We start from the raw sequence: 22593 nt of genomic DNA on the forward strand, positions 1-22593 counted from the left end.
CTGGGTGATCTCCAGAGGTCCCTTCCAAACCTCAACGTTCTGTGACTCTGTGTGATTCTGTGAATTCCTATTTTGTAGTACTACTTAGAAAAACAATCTTATTTCAGTGAAGGAAATGCTATTCCGAGAACTGGAAAAGAGGACTGAGTCAGGAAGTGGGAAATGGGCAAGGTAACGGAGCAGTTTACTTTCTAACAGATTAAGGAAGAGAAGGAAAAATACAAGGAGGGAGGAGACAAAGTTCTTGTGGTACATGTTATCTCCTTAATGTCTTTTTTATACAGCTTTCTTTAAACTTGTTTGTGTGTTTATATCACTACAACTCGCAAATTTGGTTTGAATTGTTTTTTTTTTACCAGATGGCTGCTTATTTTGGTTATTCCGTGGCTGCCACAGATATCAATGGGGACAAGTAAGTGCTCTCTTCTCCCCACTGCCACCCAACTTGTTTCTGGAAAGAAAAGAGAAGCTTTTTATCAAAAAGACTTTCCTACAGTGTAGATTTCTGTTGCTAGCACTCAGCATTGTTTTAAAAATTGTAGATTTGTTTTTGTATTTATCTAAATAGGCATGTGTGTATCTGCATGCTTTAAATGCATTGATGTATTTCTGCTTTGTCATTAAATACTTGCACTCGGTTGCAATTTAAAGGTAACTTTCATCTTAATACTGATTTCAGTGCTCAGTTAGTCCTACTAACAAATGCTTAAGAGGATGAGACTGAATTTTCATGCTGTTACTGAATAGCCTTATCCTCCTTTGATTCAGTTACACAGATTTGTTTATTGGAGCCCCTCTTTTTATGGATCGCGGTTCTGACGGGAAGCTTCAAGAGGTTGGCCAAGTTTCCATTTGCCTTCAGCGAGCCTCTGGAGGGTTTCAGATCACAAAGCTGAATGGTTTTGAGACGTTTGCAAGATTCAGCAGCTCTATTGCGCCTCTGGGGGATCTAGATCAGGATGGCTTCAACGGTAGGATGTGATTTGTTGATCAGTAGGTTCTGTTCGTAGCGGAAATCTAGACAGGACCCAGGATGTGGAATCTGCACAGACACGTTAGGCGTTCTAGCCATGGCTGAATGTTGGACACTGAGGTCTAGACTCCTTTCGATGCTTGTATGCTACTCCCAAGGCTGCTAACAGGAGTTCCATGTAGGCATCGAGCAGAGACTATACCATTTAAACTACAGCATGGATTATTCTAGCTGTTACACTGGTCAGTTTATTACTTTTCTAAGTGATAAGTCTTCTAGAAACTTCACTGAAGTATCTGACTCTCCACTGTGACTTGCTAGGACATCTTCAATCTAATTTTCGGGCTTCCCTTCCTTAAAGCCAATTTTCCTCTCCAGAAACACAGTGATGACTGAAAAGAAGATTTTTCTTTCAGACAGCTGGTTAAAAATGTTCTGATAGCAGACATTTTCCTGAGAAAACTCTAGATTTTTTTTTTTTCCCTGAAATGGAGGAGCCCAGTGAAAATATCCCGTAACAGCTATAGCCAAGTGTACTGAGAGCTGAGTGTTTGGTTGAGAAGTCTGAGTCTGATACAGCTGAAGCGGTGGAGTCAAACCCATTGCCAGTTCTTGTTGTTACTTTTGCTTGGGAATGGAAAGCACTAAACCAGACAAGAATGTCGTAGTTAGGGGATGGAGACTTCCAGGAGTCTTGGGAAGAACACTTTCATTTTGCGAGGCATACTCCAGTGTTTCCCAGAGTGGCAGGAGCTCAAGTTCTGCAAGAAAATGCTCATTTTTTTGTGTGGTTTTTTTTCCCTCTATTCTGCTTGCAACCTAAGTATTTTTTGAAAGATGAAAAATTATAGGACACTGGTATTTCAAATTCCCAGGCAGCTCTAACTTATTTTTTAAATGAAAAAACTGTAGAATCTACAGAAAACTGTAGAATCTTAGAATAACTTGGGTTGGCAGGGACGTTCTTAGTTGCTAATATTACACAGAATTAGCGTGAAGATGCAATATCACTGCAGCTCTTGACAGAAGACATTGATTGGAGAGGTTACAGCTGATAGCCAAAAATCCTGTCACTTTGGATAATCCATGAGATTATCCAAAAAATGTTTTGATTCCATGGTACTTCAATCTGACACACGCTGTAGGTGAGAAAATCTACAATAGCAAAAGCTGACTCTCTTTAATACTTAGCGATTATTTAATCTGGTTTTTTTTTCAGCCTATCCTCTGTTTCATTTTGGGAGTGTTACTTAAAATGTTTTCCATCACAGTATGGTGTAAGAGTAGACTTTCCACTGTTTTCATGAAGTTTGTAAAGATAAATCAAAAATACCAGTTGCTAAACTTTTGAGTCCTTGCTCTTTACATTAAACTTTCTCAAATTTAAAGAAAGAGGAGGGAATTATATAATTATTCTATATAGCGCTTGGTCTTTGAACTGACTGTGGAAATGTTGACTGTAGATTATATGTACACTTCTAAAGCTGTCCTTACAGATGGTCCATTCAGCATTTTGTTTATTACTATTTATTAGTCAATGAGTGCTCTCAGATTTTTTAAGCTTTAAGAAATAGTATGATTGCTCTAACTTGAGGTTCTCCATAAAACACACTGCCAAGCCATGATCCGGATGCACTGGAATTTGAGATTTACCATGGTTTTAGGTTGATTTAAGTTTTATTAAAATGTCACACCCTTTGGAGGAACATGAATGTGTTACCGAAGTGGGCAGATCATCTCCTTTAGTGTTGTGGTTTGGTGCCAACAGTGACTAATTCTGGATGTTTAATACCCTCAAAAGCATCTCAGATCTGTATGATTTGGCTGTAAGTCAGTTACTGAGTGCAGAAGTGTTTGCAGGACTATTCCTTCCCCTTCTACCCCCTGTCACGTGTCCTTGTTAAAGATTTATAACTTCTAGCAGCCAATTACAAAAAAAAAAAAGGTTGTCGAGGTACATTTTAAAAAGTTGTTACATTTCCTCCATACTGACACACGTTGAAACTGTAATATCTGAAATTTTTGGATCGACGTAAGTACAGATACGCTTTCCCAGCCTCTGTCTGGAGACGTTGACGATTGCTCTTTTGGTTTACAGATATTGCGGTTGCTGCCCCATACGGTGGAGAGAACAAGAGAGGACTTGTCTATATCTACAATGGAAGAGCCAATGGTTTGAATGCGGTCCCATCCCAAATTCTCGAAGGGCAGTGGGCTTCTCGCACTATGCCGCCCAGTTTTGGGTACTCGCTGAAAGGAGCCACGGATGTGGACAAAAATGGATATCCAGGTCCTTTGCTCTAAACGTCACTTTAGAATAACTTCACAGTAGCCTCGCCTCTGACTAACAGTGTATCAATGGAAGAGCCAATGGTTTGAATGCGGTCCCATCCCAAATTCTCGAAGGGCAGTGGGCTTCTCGCACTATGCCGCCCAGTTTTGGGTACTCGCTGAAAGGAGCCACGGATGTGGACAAAAATGGATATCCAGGTCCTTTGCTCTAAACGTCACTTTAGAATAACTTCACAGTAGCCTCGCCTCTGACTAACAGTGTATTTTGAAAAATTGTCACTACTTTAACAGTAGCCTCGCCTCTGACTAACAGTGTATTTTGAAAAATAAATGTGTAATATTTCTCCTTTCTCCCTAGACCTGATTGTTGGAGCCTTTGGTGCGGACACAGCTGTTTTGTATAGGTACGTATCCCTCTGTGCTTCTGGGCGAGCGCGAGCAGAATGAAAGCTCAGTGGCCTTCCTGAGTTACAAAACAAAGTAGGATCAGGGAAGTCTGCCACTCCACCTTCTAAATTAATGGAGGCAAAAAAGGTCATACTGCTGTTTTCACTGAGTAAATGCTATCTATTATTCTGCTATCTATTATTCTTCATTCTCAGTAATCTGTGACTAAGAGAAAATTTAAATAAGCTGTCTTCAAGGCTTTCTGAGTGCCATTTTTCTAGATTTCTGACCCCTACAGCGTGCTGCTAGCTATTACACTGCAATCCTGATATATTCTTACCTGAACTTGCTCATTTGGGAAAAATAAGTTATGTGTCTGTGCTAGGAAAAGATAGGACTTCCCCTGAACACAGTTGCCCAGGTTCTGACCGATGGCAATGAAAGGGCACAGAAAAGCTCCCTGCTTTTCCCTGATCTACTCAATGATTATTTCTTACTCCTGCAGTGTCACTAAATATTGTCTGTGAGTGTAGGTGTGTGTTTCACAATTGCACGGAAAGGGTATTGTCTAACGTGGGGGTGAATGGTGTTCAAGAGGATGTTTTCTCTGCAGGGCCAGACCAGTCATTAGAGTAAATGCTGCACTGGAAGTTAATCCAACCATTCTAAACCCAGAAAACAAAGCCTGTTCACTCTCAGATGTAAAAGTTTCTTGGTAAGCGGGGTATCTTTGTTTTCCTCCGAGGGGAGGGACTTTTTGGGGTTTTCTTTTCATAAGCTTTCTGTTTGGAAAGGATTCAGGAAGTCGTCAGCTAATTAAAAGTAGGCAATCAAACACTGATTTTTCTGAAAGAACAGACAATACAAAATAACTCTTCGACAACAGCGGGAGGGCGAACGTCGTCTTTAATAGATGCTGGGCTGGCTCCTAAGTTACATCCTACTCGCAGGGGTTGCCGCTTGTCTCTTTTGAGTAAGATCTGTGGGTGGTAACGCATCACACAGCTTTTGCACTGTTTGTAGCCATTAACTTACTTTTTAGGTAGGCTTCTGGAGAACACTTGGGAAATGATCTGCTCTGCAGACTCATGGGGATTCTTGTTCCTGTGTTGTTCCTGGACTATTATCTAAACCCACTTTTCATTTCCTTTTCAACTCAGGATGCCAGTTCCTGCTAGCTTTAAAGATAAATGAGCCCCATTTGATTTTGGGAATAAACCCTGTTTCATAGGTGACTGTTCCTACGCGAATCAAGACTCCAGACCTTTCCATCGCTACTTATTAGCAGGTTATAGGTTCTCTCCCTTCCAGTAGTAAATAGCTTTTGGGAGCTAGAGGCTCAAAAGAGAATACCTTTGAACTGAGACAAACAGTAAAGAATTTTAGCAGAAAAGAAGAGAGAAAATATGCGTGAAATTAATATTTTCTTTTCCTCCAAAACAGCTTCAAGGTAAAGTTCTGCTTAAAAGCCGATGGCAAAGGAGAGCTCCCTAATTCACTCAGTAAGTTCTGCTAGGTTAAAATCTTTAAAGTCTTTTTACGTTGTTTGCAGACACGGGCACCGGTCATTGTTCTTTTTCATTACTGAAACAGTCATGTACCCTTTACAGCACAATCCTGCCAGTTCAGTGACCGTACACATTTATGTGACTGTCTTCAGTTTCCTTACTGAAGTTGTGTGGAAGTCAGTGGGGTTTGAGCATATTTGGGACGTTCAGGATATGTTTAACCACTTGGTGGAACTCGTCTTGGAACGTCCCCTGTGTTTTATAGAATTGAAATCAACTCCTGTTAAGGTTGTGGACAAGAGTATTCAAGGATGTGCATTGTTGCACATGGAAGATAAAGACAAACCACAAGGGACTTGTGACATTTTTATTGAAATCATGACCCTTGGATTGATGCTACTGTTTTTTTCATTGCATTCTCTGTATCAGAATCAGGAAAAGATTGTTTCAGGCGGGTTTTTAGTTGTCTTAAGAGATTTTGTAGTGTGACAGACAGCCTGCTACAATCAGGTTTTGTATACTGGTTATAATAGCTTTTTCTTATTATCTGTATGGGATGTACAGGTGGTATCATTTGGGAAGACTCATATAAATAGCTGTTACACTTTTAAAAATTTCATTATCTATACCAAATATTTGAAGTAATTAGATTAGTGATATAGTTAACTAATGTGTTACAAGCAAGATTGCTTTGGAATTTTCGCGGGAAAGGTTTTTAACTTTTGTTTTTGCTATTCTGTAGCAATTATGAATTAATCTGTGCTTTTATGTGTTTCCAGGTCTTAAGGAAAAAGCAGAATCCAATTTAGGGCAACAACAGTGCTAGTTAGTTACTATTTTGAGAACTAATGTCCTAACAGATCTTATATTGAAAGAACTGGAAGTTTTAAGAGTTCTGAGTACTTTTCATTGTAGCTGAAATTGGTGTTCAGCTCTATTCCCGGTGAGAATTTGCGCTGTGTTTAATTGGATGACACATTTCTAACCTAAATGCTTTGGATTGGGCAGATTTCCAAGTGGAGCTGCTGTTGGATAAACTCAAGCAAAAAGGAGCCATAAGGAGAGCTCTCTTCCTCCACAGCAGACAGCCCAGCCACTCTAAGAACATGACTATTACCAAGGGGGGGAAAATGAACTGTGAAGAACTTGATGCCTTTTTGAGGGTAAGCAGCCATTTATGTTTCAGGCAACTTATTTTTGGCACATTGTCTATTACAAGTTCCTTGTGTCAGTTTGTTTGTTTGTTTATTTTTCTGTTCTGTTTTATTTGTCCTTTTTTTTTGGCTTTTTAAAGAAAAATAGAATAAAGGAGTACTAGAGGAACTTCATGCCCGGTGGATAGACCTAAAATTACTGAAACCGTATGTCTGTCCTGGGTTATTGTTGCTGTCAGAGGATGAACGATGGATATTATGGTGACTAAGGTCCTGGTCACTAAATGGATTGGAAATTAATTTCTGAGCTTTTTTACCGACTTCTTGGGCAAGTCATCTAGGCATAAAATTAGTTATAATTTCCAAGGAACGTGAAAGTCAATAAGCAGAGGTTGTGCCTCTACTTTGGGGGTAAAAGAATAAAGAAAAAATACACTTCTACCACTAGAAAGCAACCAGCAAATAACAGAGGAGGCAGAGAAGGTTGAAATACCAAGTTTGCTTTTTCTGAGTGTTTTTGGTTCAGTCCCCACGAATGTGAACAGATGCTGACACAATTCAAGTGTAGCCCAGTAGAAGAAAGTTTGGCTGAAAGACGTGTGAAGTGTCGCTGTGTAAGTTAGATGCAGCTGAGATTTATCTTGAGTACTTGCAAATGAAACATAAACAATACTTACTGCCCTCTCCAAAAAAATACCCCAATAAAAATGGTAGGAACCATTAAGGATTCAGGGAGCACCGGCAACGTCTTTGTTTGGCTGGCCTTGTGTATGGCAATAGACATCCCAGGCTGTAGTGTTAGTCAAGCACTAACAGTCTTCTACCCAACATTCCCCTAAAGAGAGTAATGACACGTGATCTACGTGAAGTCACCTGAAATTGGATGCAAAACCAACTGGAAAATATAAATTGTCAGTAGGTTTCTGCCCACAGAGGATAGCTTTTGAAATAAGATCCTGCAATGAGCTGTTCTAGATTCAGGAGCTTTTATTCTCATTTATTTTCATTTCTGAGAATCGCCATCCCTGGATGTGTTCAAGTGTCGCTTAGATGTGGTGTTGGGTGATGTGGTTTAGGGGTGAACTTGTAGTGTAGGGTTAATGGTTGGACTCGATGATCCCAAGGGTCTTTTCCAACCTGAACTGTTCTGTGATTCTGTGAATAAAGAATCAGAGTTTACAGCTGTAAGATCTAGCTAAGAGATAGTTTGTACGTACACTGAAAGGCAGGATCGATGTTTGATAAACAGAATGATTTGAAGTGAAAAATATGAAAGCCAGTAACTCCAAGTGCCAAGTAATAATTTTGGGAAGGAAAAATCCCCAGTCTGAGGATGAGCAGATCTTAGAAGCGTGCTGAGTTTTGTCTGACAGGAAAGATTGGAATTGTTCATAGCCCTTTTTAGGCTCCTTGCTGTTGTTCTGTGACTTAATGCTTCTGTTTTCCATTTTCCATGTGCTCCAGTTTTCCGTTTGTAAAACAGGCACGTTACACTAAAATTGCTCATCTTCACAGTGTACGCTGCAGGTTTTCTGATGAGATCTTCTAGTTTGAAAAGAGCTCAGAATTTTAATACTGTTTTGGCTTCCTCATTCCTGGTACCACATGAACAATAAATAAAACTACTGCTCAGTATTGCTGTTGGTATGACTGTTGCCTGTTGAATCCTTTTGAAGGATTTTTTGGGTTTTGTTTTCTTCACATGTTTTAATTGTAATGCAAATCTTTGGTTTCCTCAGGATGAATCTGAATTTAGAGATAAACTAACCCCCATTACTATTTTTATGGAATACCGTCTGGACTACAGAACAGCTGCAGATGCAACCGGATTGCACCCGATCCTCAACCAGTTCACTCCTGCTAATATGAGCAGACAGGTATAGCTCTTACACAGTCTGTGATGAGAGAACCCAGAACAGACTTGGAGCTTTCAGTACTGGTTCAATACTTATGTTCATCTTGGAACTTCTGAAAAATACCAAAATAGATATCTAGGCTTTAGTCTTTGCATTATGGAAATATCGATGGGTATTGTGTGTTTGTCTTCTCTCGTCTTCCTTCTTTCTGTGTCAAATTTCTGTTCTGTCACATTATTCCTTAGTGCTGGACTTGCTTTTCACATGTGTTCAGTAACAGTTTTCTGGAGAAGTTAGTGTTGTGGAGGTGTTAATCTCGAAGGACTGCAGTGTTTCATTCCTTGCTCATGCAATGCTGCTCTATGGATACGATGTTTATCGCTAGTTCCCTTCTGGTAATAAACATAGTTTTTCTGTTTCTGCCCTTTATTAAATTCCTTACATTTGTAAAGAGAATAGTGGAAATACAACTCAAAATGAGCAGTATTTCAGTTGTATAACAGATTATTCAAAGTATGGCAAGAGGATTACGATACGTAGAGATCAGTCCTAAAGTTGCAGTGTGGCAGGATGAAGCACAGTGTCCTCTGCATAAAAAACCTCATTTGTTCTTTTCTGGAACTAATGGGATGAAGAGATTTCATCACTAGCTATTTAGAAAATGTTTTATTTGGGGGTCAAACAGTACTATTGGAAACGTGTGTTGGAACAGAAGCCAGAATTCTTACAACAATATGCATTTGATTTTTGCATAGGCACATATTCTGCTGGATTGTGGTGAGGACAATATCTGCAAACCAAGGCTGGAGGTTTCAGTGCAAAGGTAAATACATGGAAAAATACTACAGGAAAAGTGTAACCTCCCTACTTGAATTCTAAACTTCCAAAGCTTCTAATACTTTCGTTAAAAGGATGTATTGAAATAAGTGGGACTTCTCAGTGTATACGATCTAAACCCCTGCTAATTTGTTTTAAGGAAAACCTATTTTCTGCTTTGTAGCCTAATGTCTTTAGTATATAATACAGGGAGAGCGTGTGAACCCCCCTCCCAGCCCCCACTCTAAGTACGTGGTATTTATTTGTGTATTTGCTGAGCTGGACGTGCAGATATAAGCACAGCACAGAGTTAGCTGCGATTGTGCCACTGGTCCATTATTTAATACTAGAGAGTCACGTGAAGATGGGAACAGGCAGGATTTTATCCCACAAGGGGTTTGATGTCACACGTATGGAAAAAAAAAGGTTAGTATTTTATTAAACCTGGAAAAAAGAAACAAGTTTTAATTCATTCTTTCATGAGCCTGGGCTTTTTGTGCTTTGCATGCCCGAAAGCCATTCTTAGTGTATTATCCTTACTTGCAAATGTCATGTTTTTATGCCCTTGGTGCAGATCTGTAGCTTGTGCACGTGTAGGAGGGTAGGACAGTTCACAAACATACTAATTCATGTAAAGGCTTCAGAAACGTCTTACGTCAGTGCAGGCACAGTTAGGTTTCCTTGTAGCTGGTGAAATGAAAGTGGATTGTTTGGAAAGACGTTATTTTTTGCAGCAGGAACAAATATATTACAGAGACCTTGTCTTTATTCTGCAGTTGAGGCTTCCATCAAGTTTTGTTATAAAAGTATGCTCGTGCCTTTGCTGAGCAGGCGTGTAATTCAAAATGCGCACAGTGATGTAGCCGTTTATAGTGGTGTGCGTGTGTTTAAAAAAAGGTGTCGGTATTTTTTTGTGAACTTTGTAAAACATTTCTTACGAATCAGCGTGTAATATTTGCTCCATTTTTGTGATTACAGGCACATTTTTGTTTTAAACATAGTGTAGAGCTCTCTTGATATTTCTGAAGCATAGATACGGCCTCTAGATTTCTGTGATGCCTCTGTACAGTTTCAGAATGTCTTTTTCTGGAAGTTCAACTAGTTCAATACGCTTGAAAACCTGACTTTCGAGCTCATTTTTACATTTGTCTTTTGTAGTGATCAGAAGCAGATCTACATTGGTGATGACAATCCCTTGACGCTCATTGTCAGTGCTGAGAATCAAGGGGAAGGAGCCTACGAAGCAGAACTCTTTGTAATTGTTCCACCCCAAGCGGATTTCATCGGTGTTGTTCGTAACAACGAGGTAAAATCCCAACTATCTTTCTCTGAGTAGTCGTATTTCCGGTGCTGCTACGCAAGTCTGTGAGAGACGGTCTGTCAGTGGTGGTTCTTATGCTTCGGGCTCAAAGCACCGAAGAAATTATAAGATTCTTCCAAGCCCCAAGATTTTAATAACACCTGGCTGGATGGTTCCAGCTTAAGAATCTACTGCTAGCAAGAGAGGAGAATCACCTGTGTGATAGAGCTTGACACACACAGAGTTTATCGGCTAAAAGTCTTTATTCGAACAGTGCCCTTGCTAATCTATTTAAATATAGACTTAGCTTGTCAGGTAAAGAGCTGCACACCTGTGAGGCAAAAAGTGATGTTGGATGTTAGAATTCTCTTCCGCCTAAGTATGTAGAAAGTCTCAGGTGTCAGTTATCCTGACTAGAGAGAATATTAAAATTTATTTGCTGGCTTTTTCCTGTATTACAAAATGTCTGCAGAACTTGTATTTCTTTGAAGATATATGAGTATAGTCCAAATTTTGGGTCGGCCCATTATAGCTCTATGTAAGTAATGTACTTCAGATTTTCTTCATCCTTTTTTTTTATTTGGCATATTTTATGAACAATCAACACATCTGTAAAGTTGCCCCTGTATCAGAGGGTTCCAACTTCAATACCTCGTCCTTCATATACGTTGGACCATGTCCTGGTTTGGTTCTCCAGTTTGCCTCTGCTGCTCTAGAGTTTCTAATATGGCTTTATCCAAAAGCCAGTAGCTGCTCTTAAGACCTCTTCCCGCTCGGTCCCCATGTGTTGCCTGGTCTAGTCGAGAGGTGACATCCCTGCCCATGACAGGGAGGTTGGACTCGATGATCTCTAAGGTCCCTTCCAGCCTAGGCCAGTCTGTGATTCTATGATTCCTGGGTAAGCTGGGGAATATTCATGTTACTTTGCCTTCCAATCTTTGGAAAGTCTGCTCAATTGCAAAGTTTCTTCACATAGGTTTTAAAGAATCACATGAAGAAACACTGTAAGTCACAAAAATCATCAGTGCTACCTCATGGGACAGTACTGAATTTCTCTTTTTGTAACCTTGGAGAGAGCATCTGTCTCAAATCAAAAATATTTGTCTCCACGGAGACTTTCCTACTCAGATTTTATTTCATTTTAGGGCTTGAATGTGTCAGGACTGAGAAATGATACTAAAATTAATGCAGCACGTCTAGAACTTTGTCCAGACTTTCATCCAGGTGACCAGATGCACGGAATGACTGTGTCTTAGTATTTCTTTCTGGTTTATTGCAGGCTTTAGCAAGACTGTCCTGTGCATTTAAAACGGAGAATCAAACCCGCATGGTAGTTTGTGACCTGGGAAATCCCATGAAAGCAGGAACTAAGGTAAGATTGTGTCTGACAAACAGGAGTGCCGTTGGCATTTTACTTTATCAGAGCAGTGTTTGGGTGGGATGTTTACTCACAGGAATTGGAGGTTAGATCCAGCTGCCTTTTAGCTGCCCCTGTGTTTAGTTCTGTGGTAACTGGTTTCAACTTTTCAGCTAAATTAAAGGCTGAAAGGCGTGTTCGTGAGTGTTATGATGCAACTGAAAAGTAGTAGTTCGTTAAACTGTGGAATGAATGAACTTGGTTCCTCATCAGTTTGTTTTTAGATTTATCCAGTACATGTTTATTAGTGTATAATAAAGAGCGAGCTTGTAACACACCTTTCAGTGGAAAGCTAATAGTGCTTCTCTCTTCTGCCTACTTATGTGAAGTTTGAGGGAGTTTTGTTGAGTTGAGACCTCTGTGCTTCTGCCAAATATAGCTGAAGTTGGAAGAATTAAAAAGCTGTTAGTGGCACCCGGTGGATATTAAGACAATATGACTTTTTAAGTCTCATTTTCTGAGGAAATGAAGTGAAAATCAGTCACAGTTCCAAACACTTGGGTGCCTCGCTTCCGAGAGGCATTTTGTATAGGTAAATAAATGCTGTTTCCGAAGTCTTTCGAATTGTATCAAGCTGAACTGTAGAGAGGTTGAAGCAACTATCATGCGCTGGCTTAGAACAAACCTTGGCAACTGAATTTAGAATCATTAAAGTGTGCCTGGTTCTTTAGACTCGCAACATTTTTGCGTGCATTTGCCAGTTCTCTCTGTGTATTCTCTTAAGACCACAAGCCTGAAGCAATTTCCCTGTAGTATAAGAGTATTAAGAAGCTTTTATCGTGCATTTTACTGTGTTTCCACTGACCCGCGGTGCTTTTTTTCCACAAGCTGTTAGCTGGCCTGCGTTTCAGTGTGCACCAGCAGTCTGAAATGGATACCTCTGTGAAGTTTGACTTGCAAATCCGAAGGTATGGAAATCTGAGTAGGTACCTCGCCTGCTAAAAAACATGCAAAGTTAAGGAGTTATTTTTACTCTCGTCTGGTTATTGCCTCGTAATAGCTTAAAAAATAAATCTTTTGAATCAATTCCGTTTTATAAACAAGAAAAAGTGTAAGAAAACAGAGTTTTCTGTTTCAATGCGATTTCTTTGCTTACAGCTTTTAGATGAGTCATGGCACAAGTGACATCTGAACAATGAGGAGCAAAACCTTTGGAAGCGTTTCAGGAAAAACTGTATTTTTGTACGGTTGTGATGGCCTGTCACTTGTGTAGTGCCACAGAATGCCTTGTCCCTTTGGGTTTCTAGCACTGTTTTAAAACTGAGGTTTGAACTCTGAATTCCTTCCGATATAAAGCTGGAATTCCAAATTTTATGTACTGGAATTTAAAATTTCATGTGTTTTGAGGATGAGAGGTATAAATCTGCCAGAGAAGGCAATGCATGTGATGGTTTGAACAGAAGCAACAAGACATGAGCAATTTGAAGGGTTTTACAGTAGACAGCATAAGAGAGTTTGACAAATTAAATGGAACAAAGGAGTAGCCTCCCTGCTAAGTACAAGAGGACAACAGCGCTTTCGTGTACATGTGATATATAAATGTGAATTTGTACCTCCTGGAGATGATATTTAAGATGGAGAGATGTGATCAACAGAAATTTTCACTAATACAGTTTTGTGTTGTTAAATGGACAGTACAAACAGAGCTGCTTTTTCTTCCCCATGGTGGACCAAAAACTTTCCATTTAAGAGCTGGGTTTTTTAATGTAGTGACTAAATCATTTTTATCCACGTATGCATTTTTAATCTACACGAGTTAAATAACTTTGAAGCTGCCGTTCCGTTTGAACGACAGAGAGGTTTGCCGTGCTGATCAGAGGCCTTGGCAGCAGGAAATCTCTCTGTCTGAAGACACATCACTGCCCAGTCTGCTCGCCCTCTCCTCCGTCAGCGAGTAGCTGTGACTAGTCCCGCTTTGCCGAAGGGGGTCTGCTCTGGAGCGTCTTTTGCCACCTTTAGGCTAACGGCAGTCCCTAACTGCCTTCTCCTGGAACAAAAACCAGTCAGTGACGGAAGAGTGGGGAAGTTCCTGTAGCATTTTGCGCCTTTTAAGGCAGGAATTTCTCTTCCTAATGCAAGAGCAGAGATGGAATCAGATGTGGTAATCGCAGTGGTTAGGGCCAGCCGTTGTGAACATATTGCCTCAAAGAGGCTTTAAAGATCACATCCCTTGTCTTAAATTCCTTTCTGCAGCTGGCCCAATGCCTGGCAGAACAACTCGAGTCTCTGAAAGAATGAGGTGTTTGCAGGTCAGGAAGAGAACACTGTTGCATGTCTTTTTTTGATTACAGCAGAAGTGAAGAATAATTAGAGGATTTAAGGTCTTTCTAAAGGGAATTGGTTAGGTAGACAGAAGAATCGGGAGTGTCGAAGGAGATCAGGATTCTCTTCCCAGTTCCACTTAGAGGGGGAGTGTTCTCTCTACTTCTTTTTCTCTGATTACAAAGAAAGTCTGAGGAAATTTCATGTGGGAGTGACTCTTCATGCATTAATATCTGTCATCTCTTGAGAACTTGCTGGAATCTGCTCCTTAGTTTTTGGGAATTATGCTTTCCTGCAGTACCGGAGGAGTCATGTGCTAATGTTACATACAATTATTTTAAGGGTTTTTTTAAATACGTAGGTTATTTAATTTAAGAAATTAACTTTTCCTTTCTCTGCAGTTCCAACCTGTATGACAATCTAAGTCCAGTAGCGTCCTATCAGGCTGACCTTGCTATTTCAGCAGCTGTTGAAATTAGAGGGTAAGCATTGACACTATTTTAAAAGTCTTTCCCAAATGACCTTGCGTGTTTGCTTCTGTGTAGTCAATGAAGTTCACTTGAGGTCTCCCTAAGTTTTCAGGAAGCCTTAAGGAATTTTTAATCATAAAGAAAATAAGGTTCTTTCCAGCCACACTTTGGACTTTCAGATCTTAATTCTAAATAATTATGAAATCCCGTTCCTCCTCCACGAACTGACTGTGTTTTCATCCAAAAACTCCTGACACCTTTTCTATAAGGAAAGTTGAAAATCCTATTGGAGATAAGCTTGCAGTGCCCTCGCCTTCTTCAGTCTTAAGCCTAGTATTAATACGGTAATGACTGTCAGCAAAAGCACCTGAAGGGAGCAACTCCATCACCTCTGTTACTTCCATTTGCCAGAGATACATATTTCTCACCGAAAAGCTGTGCAGCTCGCTTACTTTGTCAGTTAACTCAGTTCCTGAGTCATAATACAAAAAATAGAATTCTGCTGCATTCATTATTGTGATCTAATTGTGTTCATATGTGAGAGGTGGGGGAATGGCACACCTGAGAAACATTATGGCTGGCTTCACGGCTTTCACTGCGTGCGGAATTATTCCTACGACTGTACCGCTAAGTCTCTACATACGTACTTGTCATTACTGAAGTATTTCACACGGGGCTTTTCGGATGAAATGTGTGTACCTTAATTCCGGTCATTGTTGTTCTAGATGTTGTAGGATGAATCCAAACTTTAGGACAGGAAAAATGTTTCTAAGTACGAGATTCAGCTTTTCCTGTAGGGAAGAAAACTCAGCATTCACAGACAAGCCATTCAGCCTCTGTTCTGTCTGGTTTTGTATCAAAGGATGAAAAATTGGAGAACGTACTTTAAGCGTGTTGATTTTCTGAGCTGTTCTAGGGAATTGCAGTTGTCATTTCATACTTGATAACAATGACTCGTTTGCTCTGTTGTTTAGTGTGTCATCTCCTGATCACATATTCCTTCCTATTGCAAACTGGCAGCCGAAGGAGAATCCAGAAACAGAAGATGATATTGGACCTCTGGTTCAGCATATCTATGAGGTATGCAGCTGCTTCAAAGTACAATTACACCGTTCTGTGCTAAATGAAAATAAAGATGTTTTGGTGTAGATTTTGGAAAAAATTAAAATGTTGTTCTTGCGTGCCAACAAAGATTATTATATTTTAAAATTGTGGGTCAGTAACTGGTATCTGCAAAAAGGGGTGGAATGCCTGCAATTAACATAACAGGCGTGTCCAAATAGAAAAGGCTGATTTTTTTTTTTAGACACACATATTTTATTTTCTAGCCCTTCGAAATTTAGATAAAGCATTTGAAGTAACTTGAACTCAGAAAATGACTCAGGGCTGTAAATTATTCAGTATCCTCATTTGTATTCTAGCTGTTCCAAATCGTAATTGGAAAATCTTAAGTCTTTAAAATTTCCTTAAGAGAATGATCACAGCTTGAATCTAGATTGTTTGATGAAACAAAACTTACTGAGAGCTGTGCGAATAAGAATAGTGTTTTAGAACTAAAGAGACCATTTATCTAACGAAACCTACAGGTGTATCTATCTGTGCCCAGAGTATCTTAGTTGAGTCACCTACAGTGCCTGTGATCCATGCCATAGACTGCAAAAATATTACATTTTTTTCAAGGAAAAAAAAAAATTACATTTCTTAAAGGCAAAAAACCTAATGCCATGTAGCTTTTCTTTGAAGTATTTTTAAGTTTTGCAGGGTGGTGGACGGAAGATTAGCTACCATTTCTAGGTAAATTTGTTGATGCTCTAAGCGGGTGGTGGTAAGGGTATGGCAATATCATTGGTGGCTCGAATAGAAAAGAACAGCTGTATGCACATTAACAGGGAACACAGCATTGTCTGTTTTTTTTTTTTTCCATCTGTTAACTTTATTTTTGTAATCAGCTGAGAAACAACGGGCCAAGTGCGTTCAGCAAGGTGATGATGACTCTGCAGTGGCCTTACAAGTACAAAAACTACACGCTGTTGTATATTGTTCAGTATGAAATCGATGGGCCCATGAACTGCACTTCCGATATGGAAATCAATCCGTTGAAAATCAAGGTAAGCAGGACTTTCTTCTGTTGGAGTGGTACGAAATGTGTTTATTTTGGAAACGCGCTCAAAATACCCAAATCCCCGAGAATGTCTAGTACTAAGTTAAGCTTTCACCTCTTGCTGAGGAACAAGACTGGACTGATAGCACTTGTATATAGCGTGGGAAATAAAAGGTAGAAAACAGATTTTTCAGCCCCAAAAATATATGTCTTGTTTCTTTTTGTTGATTTTTGTTTGTTTGCTTGCTTGTTTTTTGCTTTTTCCTTGAAGACGGTACTGTACGAGTTCTAAGTCCAAAGCGAGGAAGTTGTATCGAATGTGGTTTTGAACCAAAACTGTTTACTTAAATTTTCTGGGGTTTATTTCTTGGAAGAAAATGGTACCTCTTTTTCTTTTTTTCCCTATTACTGGCTTATTTGCCTAGGCTCTCATCCCAAGTGCAAGCATGCTGTTCCTGCCAGCAAAACGTGCACTTTGCAGAGCAGAAGAATCTCCCTTTTCCTAGGTTAGACTAGACAAAGATAAAACTAGACCAGATAAAAGTTTGATTGAGAGCAGAAAGCTGAATTCTAAGACAATTCAGAACAAGAAGTAAATATCAATATGTTACTTCTAGAAGAATTTAAGCAAACATATGCATAAAAAGACTAAGGAAAGATACTCAGCATATAGAATAACAAATAAGTCATGTATCTCTGATAATCAGAAAGCAACTTTAGTGAATATATAAATACAAATCTCTTGTGCTCTTACTATACCATTTGTAGAAAGATATTTTTTACAAGTGTTTTGTAAGTTTTCTCATATAACTTTGCTATGTGGAGGACAAGTAGCATGACTCTGCTTTAGTCCCCCATGTAAATTTACAGTTTTACATTGGGAATTTCTTAGAGATTACTGAAATGATTTATTAAACCTAATGTATAGCTTCTCCTAAATAAGTTTTTGCGTATGTTCAGACAGAAGTACACACATACGGTGGTATGTGGTCTATCAGTCCCATAATAATGCTATTTTTTCATAGTTACAAACTGAAATGTTGAGGAAAAATCCTTAACAAAAAGATTGCAAAATTGAACTGTATTGCAGCCTGAGTATTTTTTTTTTCTACACGTGGAAAAGTTGAGAGTTGAAGAAGAATTAAGGTACTTGAGGCTCTGTGTTAGTTCTTGGTAGAAATCTGCATCAGTGCTCTAGAAAAGACAGCAGTAACTTTGTAATTGCAGCTGGAGGTAAAGCCAGGTTCTGAAGAACAGCTAAAATAGAGGGAAACCTGATCAGGTATATATTTTCTTGACCTTAACTTTGAAGTCTGCAAATATCTAAATGTAAGAATGAATTATTATTTGCGTTTCCATGGTGTATCCTAGATTTCTGCTTCCAAAGATGACGATAAGAATGAAACGCTTAGCCGAGAAAATAATCGCGATCATCATATCAGCCGAAGGGATATAACTGCCCCGGAAGGAGACGTGCATACCTTGGTAAGCTCTCAGCATCAATATGTTGAAATTTTATTTTACTGTTTTTTAAATGAAGGTGAAGATGAAGAATCATTTCAGAAATTCCGTGTTTGTTAACAGACAAAACAAGTCACGTGCTGTGGAGCTGGTTTGGTTTGGTTCTCCAGTGTGCGTGGGACTTCCTCAGGGCAGGCAGCCAAGGAGGCGTAAAGCTCCGGGTTTGTGCCTTTAGGTTTGATGTCCGTAAAAACAAAAGGTCAAGTTGGGCACTTCCTTCAGGGTCAGTCTTCTTGTGGTGCTGTTCTCTGCATGTGAAAATCAGTACTTCACAGGAGGAAGGCTGGTAAAACAGGGTAACTGGGGGGCAGCAGGGGAGTGCTGCCGTCATCAGCTTTGCTGCAAATTAGAGCTGATGTCACCACACGTGTTTCGGGCTCATCAGGAGACGTTCTGCAATCAGACACGTGGAGGACTTGTCCTTTTTTTTAGTGGAAATAATCCGTAATATGAAGTAAATATGTTACTGTATCACTGTCTTTATAACTGCACTTCCAGGCACGAGCCTTCCCCTGCGCTGGGCAGTGCAGGACAGGCAAACAGATGAGAGCAGTGCTTGGGAGGTTTTTAGGGTGGGAACACTGGGATGAGGGCAGTACAACCCCAATTCCTGAAATGTTTAGGCTCTGGTGAGGAGAAAGAAAGGGCTGAGCAAAGATAGTGAAAATATGAATGAATTTCTTATTTTATGGTGAGAAAAGCTGCTTTATTATTTTAGATATAAGCTACAAATAATCTTCAGTTTTGCCTGATCTTCTCAATGACTTGGCAGGATTTCACCCCGAGACTAATGTTCAGCATTCATAATAATTTTATTCAGCATTCATAATAATTTTACCTACACTAGACGGTGCTTCTATCTATAGTAGGGCTAAAATCGCAATTAGAAAATGAATCCTTGTTTTGCTCTGCTTTCGTCTTGAAATACTGATGGTTTAGCATCCATGTAGTCTGACTGATTTTAATGGAAACACGGCTGACAAAGGGCAGGTGAAGTCCTGTAGTCCTAAGTGTGGCTTATAGATTAGATCAGTCAAGTCTGAAGATTGTAACAAAGTGCATTTTGTTGGCACTGAGTGCAGTTCGTAGAATCCTAAAATATTTTAGGTTGGAAGGGACCTCAGAGATGTCCTAACCCGACCCCCTGCCGTGGGCAGGGACGCCCTTACCCAGCCCAGGTTGCTCAAGATCTCATCCCACCTGGCCTTGAACACCTCCAGGGAGGGGGCAGCCACAGCCTCTCTGGGCAATTTATTCCCAAGTCTTGCCACGCTTGCACTGAGGAATTCTTTCCTAAGATCCAATCTAAATCTGTTCTCCTTTAACTTAAATCCATTTCCCTTGTCCTATTGCTGGACACTCTCGCAAAAAGTCCCTCCCCAGCCTCCCTGTAGGTCCCTTCAGTCACTGCGGGCAGGGATAAGGTCCCCCTGGAGTCTTCTCTTATATATGTAATATGTAGATTAAACTTATCTTGGAGCTATTGCCAGCTTTTTCACCTTTAGGATCTGAGTAGCTGATATAATATTTTTTTACGTGTAAACTTATGGGACACTGTAAGTAATTATTCAGTATTGGGGGTTATTTAAGGTATTTCAGTAGTTTATGCTGTTTTATTGGAAAAAAGAGGACAATAAAATAGAATCATAGAACGACCTAAGCTGGAAGGGACCTTAGAGATCATTTTAATCCAGCCTCCCTGCCGCCAGGGACGCCACCTCTCGACTAGATCAGGCAACACATGGGGACCGAACGGGAATCGAACCCGCGACCTTGGCGTTGTTAGTGCCACGCTCAACTGACTGAGCTAACCGGCCCCCTAAAATATCTATATGGATCAAGTAATGTCATTAAAGAATTTAAAAATATTTTCGTTTTTTAGAATATCCTTTCTATTTTTCTATGCAGGGCTGTGGAACTGCTGATTGTTTAAAGATAGTCTGTCAAGTTGGCCACCTGGAAAGGGGAAAGAGTGCAATATTGTATTTAAAATCACGCCTTTGGACCCAAACGTTCATGAACGTGAGTGACTGGATATTCTTTCCCTGCTTCTGAAACATAAAAAGTTATTTTTGTATCCACATGCAATACTAAGTTTGCTTTTTCTTACACAGAAAGAAAATCAGAATCACTCGTATTCTCTCAAATCATCTGCTTCTTTCAATGTTATAGAGTTCCCCTATAAGAACCTGTCCTTTGAAGATATCCACAACTCTACAGTAGTAAGTCACTTACATCCAGCTTGAGTTACCGTACATAAGTACTTCAGGGCTAATACAAACCCCATGATTGTTGAATGGCTTTTTTGTGCCTTGGTGTAAGTGTAGTTTTATCAAATACTTGACGCATATGTTAATTTCAATTATACACATACAGCTGAGGGTAAAACAAAAATTTTTTTCCTAAAACTAGAGTTAAAAATATTTGTAGCTTTGAAGACGTAACTGAAAGTGAAAAAAGTGCTGCTGAACAGTTGTGATGTTCTCGTTATTGCCATTAGAGAAATATTTACATGAAAATTGTCTTCTACTGGATTAACACTTAGAACTTGAATGAAGGACTTTATTATATCAAGTCCTATGTGAATGTGGAACAGAAAGACCATCTGTGCTCTAGAGAGTTTTAGAGAGAAAGGAGACAGGGTGCAAACAGTAAGGAAGATACAGGACATTCTTTGGGCTGCCAAATTAAAAGTTTTTGATAGGCACTATAGAATAAAAGAACTTAAGAAAGAGGTTGAAAAGGACTGTGACTGATACATTTTTGAATATGGTTTCTAATGCCTATTGTTAACTGTGTTTTCTCTCCTGAGCCTTGTGGAGTTGATTTTTGTTTCAAGGAATACTGCCTTTTAAGGAAAAAAAAAAAAGGAAGAGCCCTAAATTATTTCTCTCTAATACCCCAAATTTCCATTCCCTTACAGTTTTAGTAAAAATCATCAAGCATTACAGAATACATTTTGCAAAAATCCAAACCAAAAGAAAGAAAAATACCAGCCCTCCTTGTTTTTTATGAAATTGGGGTCAGTGAAGCCTTTAGGTCTCTATTCATCTGCAGCTGTTCACTCACATTGGGCAGAAAAAATAATTTATGCTGGATTAAGATTATTGTAACCACTATGGAATGTGGCTGTATAAGACAAACTGGCTGGTGGCTGCTGTGGCGAGTGTGATTTGTTGTGTTTCTCTCTCAGGTGACTACAAACATTACGTGGGGTATTCAGCCCCAGCCCATGCCTGTGCCCGTGTGGGTTATAATTCTGGCTGTCCTGGCGGGATTGTTGCTCTTGGCTGTTCTAGTTTTTGTTATGTACAGGGTAAGTACTGCATCTGGGGGTTTTTGCATGGTTTTCTTTTCCCTACTAGTGATGTGTTCCTTGAAATAGTACTAGCGGCTTGCAGGAATACCTTGGTCTTCTAATCATCCGAATGAGTTAAGTTTCAGCTTTGTCAGGAAGAAGTTGAATAAAAGAGGATGTTTGTGACTGTATCAAATTACTCAGTTTAATTTTTCAGCGGATATTTATTGGATTTGGAGGTGAAAGATAAGAAAGAAGGGAGTAGGAGGTGAAAAAATGAAATAATCAGTTAAGATGTGATCCAGAAGGAAAGGGAAAGGATGTGTGTAGGTGTTGAAAATGACAATGCAATTTCTTCCTTGTTCTCTGAATCCCAGATGGGCTTTTTCAAACGTGTGAGACCACCTCAGGAAGAACAAGAAAGAGAACAACTGCAACCACATGAGAATGGGGAAGGAACATCAGAAGCTTAAGCAGAGTTTTATCTGTAAGACATTCTGAAATTTTTAAATGCCTGTGTCTTGGTTACGAATATTGGTTTCCCCCTTAAGGAAAAAACACTCATGACTGCACAGCTGCTGGCTCAACCTATCAGCACATACAAAATAAGAACAATTATATTTAAATCCTCCTTTTTGTATTAATTACGTTCATACGTGTGACTAATGCATCTGCACTGATCTATGTGTGAAAAAAATTAAGTAATACGTAGTGCTACGATTTTGCTTATTGGGATGTAGGAGACAGCATCTTTTTTGATTCGCGGACCAACTTTACATGAATTGCTACACAGATTCTGCGTTTGCTCTTGAAGCCAACAGCTTCCATAGATACTTGTCGGATTACACGTTCAGTTTCGATTGAGTTTTGTTGGAGTACACTACACTTCCTAGCTCTGGAAAACTCGTTGCACGAAAAAAGGAATATAGCTTGTTTTACTGAAGAGTATCCTCGGACCCGTTAACTATGCTGAGGATTTTCCTTCCGCTCAGTAAATATGAACGAGATGATGAAGTGGCGTCATTCACCTCCGAAACCTGTTCCTCTTCCTGCTCGGTCATCTGTCTTGTGGCTTCCCTCTAGGCCTCACAACTGTTGTCCTAGGTCTTTTACAGAAACAGAAGTGAGTGGCAGAAAGCTGCCGCTGATGTAATTTTTACAGGATCTATTGGAAAGATTCAGGGCACGATCCAAAGCTTCTGTTGTGTATTTCTACGCAGCAGGACCCAGGTTTTGCA

The 22593-nt window shown here is 39.6% G+C and overlaps 1 protein-coding gene across 1 annotated transcript; it reads left to right on the forward strand.

The window, feature by feature from the left end:
• Positions 1–359: 359 nt before the first annotated feature.
• On the forward strand, positions 360–22192 carry ITGAV (integrin, alpha V; the record flags this gene model as incomplete). The annotated part of the gene is made up of 20 exons (XM_009868191.1): positions 360–412; positions 769–971; positions 3072–3263; positions 3624–3669; positions 4266–4367; positions 5096–5154; positions 6169–6323; positions 8054–8191; positions 8926–8993; positions 10145–10292; positions 11566–11658; positions 12532–12611; positions 14367–14447; positions 15410–15515; positions 16385–16543; positions 17908–18021; positions 19966–20079; positions 20172–20279; positions 21251–21373; positions 21733–22192. Coding segments are annotated over 20 exons (2238 nt in total), but the record flags the coding sequence as incomplete, so codon positions are not given.
• Positions 22193–22593: the final 401 nt, after the last annotated feature.

Source organism: Apaloderma vittatum, unplaced genomic scaffold, assembly GCF_000703405.1.
Source record: "Apaloderma vittatum isolate BGI_N311 unplaced genomic scaffold, ASM70340v1 scaffold2194, whole genome shotgun sequence".
In the NCBI taxonomy this organism is placed as follows: Eukaryota; Metazoa; Chordata; class Aves; order Trogoniformes; family Trogonidae; genus Apaloderma; species Apaloderma vittatum.